The sequence below is a fragment of the Simochromis diagramma genome, unplaced genomic scaffold (genome assembly GCF_900408965.1).
Source record: "Simochromis diagramma unplaced genomic scaffold, fSimDia1.1 OVJJ01000603.1, whole genome shotgun sequence".
NCBI lineage: Eukaryota > Metazoa > Chordata > Actinopteri > Cichliformes > Cichlidae > Simochromis > Simochromis diagramma.
In genome coordinates, this window is record NW_024387414.1 from 13,865,138 (window position 1) to 13,873,428 (window position 8,291).

The window sequence follows — 8,291 nt, forward strand, 5'->3', positions numbered from 1 at the left end:
CTGCTCCTATGCTGGAGACCGTTGCTGTCACTCTACAGAGCAACCAGACCAGTTACAATGGATTCTTGAAGACTACATCCATGACTTCCTAACAAACAGTGTCATAAAATAATCAACGTACCCAATGGTGATCAGCTGGCTCAGGTTCAGTTTGATGTTGTTGAGCTGGGCAATGAAAACTGCTGCGACTGCCTCTTAAATGCCACTTTCTGTGTCTTTGTGAATTTACCAGCAGTGTGTTATTCATGACCTTGTATTGTTTACAATGCAAATGTCACTGTGAGAAAGTGTGCATACAGATACGCTGCGCTAACATCTACATCACTTTTTCCACAGCAGAGGGTTAATCGTGGGATCTAATCACGTGATTTACAGCAGGACACACCGCTGGCTAATGTTTTTTTTTCTTACGACAGGGCCTGGAGGGAAACTACTCCAGGGGAGAATCCCTGGAATTTTTAAGAGACAATGCACAACTTTATTGTGCATGTCTAACAGTGCTAAGCTGACATAGGGCAAAAGAGGGTTTTCCAGGGAAGTTTTCATTTTAAATTGCAGGGACTGTGATATAAGGGATATGGAAGGATTGACTGAGGCGCAGATGCAGATCATGACTGGGAGAGAACGCTTCAAGAGGACCCGTGAGAAGCAGGGACCATCTCCAGGGCAGCAGACAAGCGACAGTGGGCTGCACCACTGGGCTTCCAAAGGATTGTCACGAGGAGATTTCGCACAGCAAAATCTTAAAATAAAATAAAATAATTTCTACGTTGACGTTGAGGAAGACAACTAAGGTGTACGATGTGCTCTGCGGCCACAGCCGCGTTGGAACAGAAATCGAGGGACGAAGAGAGCGTGCCAAGCTCCAAAGGTGACAGCGCACAGACACCAGGAGCCATGACCGTGACTGGGAATGACCACCTAATGCTGTTTCACTTTGCCATGCAAAGTACTTTGACACTCTGGAGAAGGCCTTTCCTCTGGATCATTGTCGTTGCCATTTGCATGTGAGAGCCTAGATTGTGGGGAGCAGTTGCCGGGCCAGAGGGTGCAGAAACCCCTGGCAGCATAGGTAGCTGAATTGGTGCTTGCACTAATTGCTGAGTTACTGGCTGGGCAGTTGACTGAAACAGAAGTTGTAGTGGTGGTCATGATGATGGTTGTGCTGGTGGTAGTGATGGTTGTTGAACTTGCAGAGCTGGTAACCGATTCTCAGCAACTCTTCTCTGGGGAACAGGGACGGGTACTGGGCCTGGCCGAACACCAGCCATCCCCACCTGAAGAACAGATACAGGCGCAGGGACGAGCTGTGTTCTGGCTGCCTTTACCCTGGGGGCCGGTGTGGGTGCAGGAGCTAGCTGGACCGCCGCTGCTCCCACCTGAGGAACTGAAATGGGTGCAGGAGTCAGCAGGGTCTCAGTTGCCCTCACCCGGGGAACCAGAACAGGCACAGGCAACGACCGGGCGCCCGCCATCCCCACCCGAGGAGCAGGTACGGGTGCAGGGATGAACGGAGCCATAGTTTGCCTGGGAACTGAAGGAGGGACCAGCTGGATCTCAGCCACCCCCACCCAAGGAGCTGGTACGGGTGCAAGGGAAAGCTGGACCCGAGCTTCCCTGGGAACTGGAGGCGGAGAGCAGAGCAGAGGAGCTGTAACAGTCACGGGGAAAACCAGGTTTATGGTACCAGACATGGTTCTAGAAAACCGAGACTTATGGCAGGCTGACCTTGGTAAAACTGCTACTCTTAAGTTGTCCAGGTTGACATTAGCAGTCTTAGGAAAGGTGAGTTCAGGTGCAGTCACAGGTGCTGGAGAATTCATACAAGCGGTGTCTGAATAAACTGGGTGTGAAGCAACATTAAACACAGTCTTACAAAACGCAGCCTGGGAAGTTGCACACACAGTTCCCAGGACTACTGGCTGAAAAGCATGGAGCACAGATTTATACAGGCATGATCGTGGAACTAAAACTTTAACTTGAGCAACCAACTCTGCAGTGTTCAAACCAAGTATTTTTGCCAGCTTGTTAACAGCAGATGACACCTTGTTGCTCTTAACCTGGACAATCACAGAACGCACAGTCTTGAAGAGTTCACAATGAGCAACGCAAACAGTCTTTGAATGAGCATACTCTGGGCTTGTGAAATTTAACTCAGGAGGTAATGGAAACATGAGGTTTATCACAGGCAGCCTCAGAATGAACTGGCTGGTGAGCCATGTAACACATGGGTGAAGCAACACCAACAACAGTCTCATGAGGTGTAGCCTGAACAGTATAGATGGAATCTGGCTGGGAAATTGAACTGTCCCTGTTTAGTTCAGCAGTAGGAGAAATTGTGTTTTGAGCAGAGCAGCAAATAGTCTTTTGAACAGCATTTTTAATGTCTTGAGTGAGATTATGATTATCCAAGTCAGAAAATTCCATAACAGATTCACACATGTAATCTACATCTGAAAGCTCACTATTAATTAGTACTACCGAAGCCTTCCCTGTACTATTAACTGATCCAAAAACAGGTGGCTCGGGATCAACATAACTTGGCTGAGAAGTGAAAACAGAAACTCCAGTTTTTTCAGAGTTACATCCAGAAACTCCACTCTTAGTTACAGAACACAAAACTTCATTCAACTCTGGTGAAATAAGCTCATTTGACTCCTGAATTTTCTCAAACTTGGAAGAAACAAAAAATGGATCATTAGACAGTGACAGTGAGAGAAAACCTCCAGGCAGCATATATTTTTACTTCTATTTCACCACAGATTATACGGTTCCACTGTACCTTAACATTAAGTTAATAACATATTTTATGGTCCCATGGAGTATGGTAACAACTTCAACTGCGATCTCCCCTCTTTCCCCCATCAGCTTGAGTGTCAGTCCAAGAAAAAAGGAGCAGAAAATCAGGCCGAGCGTGTTGACATCATCAACGTAGTGAGCCACCAAATGAATTTCAGCGGTATTCTGAAGCAAGAGGGGGAGCACAGTAAGAGAAGTGGCCTGACAGTTATTTGATGTATTATTATTTGAAAAAGTAAGCTCACAAAATCTTTATAGTGACAAGATAGAAAGATTTACCATTTCCATGTTAAGATTTTCTTTGTCCAACGGAATGACAAACACCACCCTCTCAGTTTTGTACTAAGACACAAAAGTAGATCGCATAAATATTACATTTCACCCTTTATTGAAAACAAACAAGGGAGTGGTGTGTGCATAGCATGAGGAAAGGTAAAATACCTGCTGGACACAGGCCCGAAACAAATTCTGTGGCACCATGTTTCTGTTAAGAAACAAATTAACCTTCATAAATATTTTCATTTCCTCATGCTGACCATCTACAAAAATCATGGCAGTCTTTACTGCAATTTGTTGTTGCTTGTATATACAGTCACCTTATTAAATCCAACAAAGCATCAATAGTGGAGAAATTTTCTTCATCTCCTTCTTTGATATCTTGAGTGTTGTAAGTAGCTCCTGGCTTGATTATCAGCACCAGAGCTAATCCTGCAAGACATACACAGAGATACAGAACCACAAATAAGACGCGAAAGTAAGTCTTACTAAACACACCCAACTTCTGGGCACGTCCTTATTGGTCATTTTGAAGCATTTTGTGAATTAACATTAATTTACACAGTAATAAAACTACATATATTTAAATCTGACTTTCTTTTGCTTCCAGAATTGCATTAATTCTTGGTGGCATAAATTCAGTAAGGTGCTGGAAAGATGCTTCAAGCTTCAGATTAGATTATATCTACTTACTACAACAGTCACAGATATACAGACATTCCTATTTTCAATTATGTCCACAAAAAATATGAAAGTAACTGGCTTCTTGTTTTATAGTTTTGTCTTTTACCCGTAATCACAGCCACAATTGATGTCAAGCTATAGTATACTGCTGCACGTATACTTATTTTTCTGGAGGCAGAAGCAGTCAAACCAGCAACTCCTGTAAAAGTATAAAACACAAGACAATACAGTAATCAGCAGATAGACACAGCAGACTTTCAAACAAACCATACCCAGATTTAGAGATATTACATTTAAGCAGCCATAATTAAAATCCAGATATTCAATACCTGATGGTAATTTAGTTTGAATGTTAAAATGGCATAAAACAGGTTTTACAACGTACACGAGTAGTATTTATAATGCTGTCCAAATACCTTTTTATTTTTTTTTATTTGTATGTAATTCAAATGTGACTAAATTAAGTTTGTAATGTGACTAAAAATGATAATGCTGTTTATTGAAAGTGATATTGATGAAGTGACGTCTTTTGTAAATATAGCTTTAGACAAATAAATGTGAGTTATAAAGGCTTCACAACTATTTTGTAATCACTACTTTTGTATATATTACATCCATTGAAAGTGTCAGTTCTTTTAAATCGCAAAAAAACAATTTTTAACATTTATTTTTAGATATATATCAGTGCATTTAGCGATATTGAGTTATGTGCTAGTGAGGCTCATGCAGACACAGTATTCAAGATACTCTAAATAATCAGCAGTCACCACTGCAACTATTTTCAAGAAACTGCCTTTGTAATTATAATTTTATGTTTTATTAGGACTTTGTGTATAGGACAGTACAGTACTATGCAAATGTGTTGAAAGTAAATAAGGGAAAAATTTTAATGAGCTTGAAAGTCAAGATTTATTTTTTTATTCTTCAGCACAACCTGAACTCTCATAGGAAGCTTTCTTGTAATTTCTTTAACTCAAAGTAGTTTTCAGGAGTAGTTCTCCAGGCTTCTTGCTGCACATCACACAGGCCTTCTGTGGATGTCGGCGCCCATTTACTCTGTTCTCTGTTCAGATGATCTCACACTGCCTCAATAATGTTGAGCTCTAGACTCTGGGGAGGCCAAGCCATGACAGACAGTTTTCCATTATGCGTTGTCCTATCCAGGTATGGTTTTACTGTACTGGCAGTGTGCTTGAGATCACATCATTAAAACTTCCATCAATTTTGACATCACTGGCTAAAAAGCAGCTGAAAACTGTGACAGAGCCTCCACCATGCTGCAGATACGGACTGTTGTACCTCTCTTCTGACCTCCTCCATACACATTGACACGATTTGATACAAAAATATCAAATTTGAATTCATTCATTTCTCTTGCTTAAGAAAGGCAGCTTCTTGACACCTTTTCACTGAGACTTTAGAAACTAGATAGCTCAGCTGAAGGGCCAGGACTGTTTCTCATATATATGTATATGTGTGTGTGTGTGTGTGTGTGTTATACAGTGTTTACGTGGCTGAGCAAACAAAAAAGCATTCCTCTGAAAATAGTACTGATCACTGGACTGAAAATGAGTGAAAAAGCCACCAATGTCCAAAGAAATCCTCCGAAAGCAGGGAGAACTACTGCTCAAGACCACTTTAAAATTACAAGCAAGTCTGGCTCCTTGGAAACTATATCTGAAAAATGAGATGTGGCTCAAGACATCTGCAGAGCACTTTAGATATCCAGAATATATCAGTTAATTTGGTGAGAAATGATCCTGATGATGATCTTACCTATTATCACAGAGGTCACAATAAGAGGAACAGTAATGAACTGAAGCATCTGCATGAGTATTTCTCCTGGAAAGCCGAGGTAGTTTTTTTCTACCTCTGTAAGAGTGTTGACACTCCTGATGATCAAGCCAACAGCAAGTCCTGCGTGAAAGTAATACATAAACAGCTCATGAATGTTTTGAAAATGAGTGAGTGCAGGAATAATACAAAAGCCATGCAAAAACACAACTTTAATATTTTTTTATGAAAGAGAAAAAAAGTTTATAATTTCATCTTATAAAAAAAATCATATAATGAAAAATGATCAAGGACATCTTTTTAAAAATTTCCATCCATCCATCCATCTTCATCCGCTTTATCCGAGGCCGAAATTCTTCTTATTTACTTTGATTTAAAAAGAAAACGTGAATTTAAACACAACAAAACACTGACCAGTTAAAACAAAATATCACAATTTTATTTATTCTCAATAACAAAATAAACAACCTAATTTTTGAAACATGTACAGATGCCAAGTTAAAGATTAATCATTAACAAATATTATTTTGCTTTTGGATTAGTGTTTAATAAGCTATTGTACCATTTCTTCTAAATATAATTCGTGCTTGTTTTCCCCTTTTGTTCTCTTTCTCACTCTCTGTTGTCTCTCAGGTAGAGAAGTGGGGCAGCCTTTTGGTTTGCCCACCCATTGGCAGGTTTTCCAGTCTTTTCTGCCAGATTTTTGCCTCTTCTGTGGCGGTAATCAGGCTCTCCATCAGAGGACATGGTGCCGGGGAACCAATGGGACCCAGTCAGGTTCAGCCTGAATTAGCCACATACGTTCTCGTGGGGGCCCACCACCTACAGGAGGAGCCATAGGGTTTTGTTGCTTTGTGGATTGAGCAGTGGTTGAAGTCAGATGCCCCCCCACTGGAGGGATTAAGTCTCCCAGCTGGATAGGAAATGGATTGGTGTCCATCCAAAAGAGCTGGAGGAGCTGGCTTTGGAGAGGAACCCAGACCTCAATGAGCAACAGAAAACAGATGGATAAGTGGACAGATGGGGCAGGAGGACCATGAGAGAGGAGGCAGAAATCAGAGAAAGGGGAAAAATCTGAGAAAAACTGGAGAAAGTTGAATAGTGAAGCCAAAACAAGAGCCAAAAACATAACAATACCATAGAATACGGAATATAAATCAAACACATTGCCAACATTTGTTGTTGTTTTTTTTTATTACAAACATTTACTTCTTTACTGAAAAATGTACTAATGACTTATACATACTTATACATGACTTACATAATACAATTCATAATTGTTGGTTAAAAAGACACCTTGTAGGGGATGTGTGTTGTCATTTATCTGTTTCCTACATACTAGTTGAAGATGAATATTCTCCACTGAATTAACCTGCTGCTGATACACTGTGCTCAACAGGAGGAGCAGATTATATGACACTGTCCATTCCACTACTATAAAACTTTTTTAAAAGAATGAACCAGCCTTTGTTTTGTACATCTTGTTAGTGTTCATGCTTTATTTACCAAATTTTACTCTTTTTTTCTCATTTGTATTTTTTTTTTTAACCCATTTCTTCAACCTCCAATATTTTATTTAAGGTAAAGATGATTATGCCTAGTAAACTGTAGATATGTCTGTAGTGTAGATCTGTTTTGGATTGTTATATTGTTGTTGTACTTCCGTGTATACTTCATAAATAAAGGAATAAAAAAACATCCCACGTGTGTGGAGGATCTGTTCAGTGTCCATGCCTGTTGATAATGTAAGATCTGGGGTCACATAGATCAGGTCCAGTGGATGGTGCTGTTACACCCACAGTTATTTTATGGCTAACTCTCAGCACTGCTAGCAGTTACCGTAGTTTGTTATAAGCATGTTACAAAACTGAAAAAATTCTCAAGGCACCCTTTAAACTCTGGGGGTGCAAATAATAATAATAATAATAATAATAATAATATATCAAAAATAGCAGTGACAGGAGGCCCAGCTAACACAGGGAGGCTTGATTCGCCCAGCAACCAAAGGTGTAGGCAGCAAAAAGGCCTGTTTAGTTGTTGAGGTTACCTGTATAAACAATTTTCACCTTGTATTAGAAAATCGGTTTAATAAATTAATGTTGTTAAAGCACAAATATTAAAAATGACTTTGTGGTTGTTTTGTTAACTGTGTTCCCACAAATCCTAATTAACTACCATATTGTTTTAAAGAAAGTTAGCTAGAGCATGTTAACAGTCTCAAATCAAGTGTAACTCACCGAGGACAACAGCCGCCAAACTCGCAAACATAAATTTGTTCTGGAAAACATAGTTGCAGCAGTTCCTCCAGTTTCTGCAAAAGTTTCTGACGTTAACCTCTTCCCGAGTTTCCTCCATTTTTGTTGAGCTCAACTAGCTAAAAGAAGGATTAGCAAACTATGAAAACGGTTGATCTAGTTTGTCCTTTAACGGCCGAAGACCGTGATGCCTTTAGCTTTATGTTAATGTAGTTTTAAATAAGCAGTAAGCTGCATGAAAATAAGCAACCGGTGTGTGTGTGTGCATATTTTTAAAAAGAAAAACACCTTTTGGTTTGACTGGTGTCTCTATACATATTGCTTCTATGTGCAATTTGGGACCATAAAAACTTTAATGAATTTATAATAATGCTTTAAAATAAAATTAAAAATTAACTATTGTTACAACATAGAGATAAACACTTATTGTTATTATTTGTTTAGTTATTTTATTGAAATGGAGAAACTTTCACCACATCTGGC

General features: G+C 39.7%; 1 protein-coding gene across 3 annotated transcripts; it reads right to left on the reverse strand.

Annotated features, from left to right (window-relative positions):
* Positions 1 to 1,944: 1,944 nt before the first annotated feature.
* LOC120720976 (excitatory amino acid transporter 3-like) lies at positions 1,945 to 8,284 on the reverse strand. 3 transcript variants are annotated; one of them, XM_040010911.1, is made up of 7 exons: positions 7,791 to 8,284; positions 5,536 to 5,676; positions 3,866 to 3,958; positions 3,396 to 3,507; positions 3,241 to 3,283; positions 3,079 to 3,141; positions 1,945 to 2,964 (listed from the first exon to the last, which is right to left on the reverse strand). In XM_040010911.1, the coding sequence occupies exons 1-7, from the start codon at positions 7,906 to 7,908 to the stop codon at positions 2,764 to 2,766; spliced, it is 771 nt and encodes a 256-aa protein (XP_039866845.1). In that variant the 5' UTR covers positions 7,909 to 8,284; the 3' UTR covers positions 1,945 to 2,763. The 3 variants fall into 3 exon arrangements, with proteins under 3 accessions (XP_039866845.1, XP_039866847.1, XP_039866846.1); XM_040010913.1 differs by lacking the exon at positions 3,866 to 3,958; XM_040010912.1 differs by lacking the exon at positions 3,079 to 3,141.
* Between the last annotated feature and the right edge of the window lie 7 nt (positions 8,285 to 8,291).

Bases quoted from the DNA above. Each gene is read 5' to 3' on its own strand.
- LOC120720976 (XM_040010911.1), bottom strand. From the start codon at position 7,908: ATGGAGGAAACTCGGGAAGAGGTTAACGTCAGAAACTTTTGCAGAAAC. The intron at 5,677-7,790 runs GTGAGTTACACT...ACTTTCACGCAG, and splicing joins TTTGGCGGCTGTTGTCCTCG to GACTTGCTGTTGGCTTGATC. The intron at 3,508-3,865 runs GTAAAAGACAAA...TATGTCTTGCAG, and splicing joins AATTGTGGCTGTGATTACGG to GATTAGCTCTGGTGCTGATA.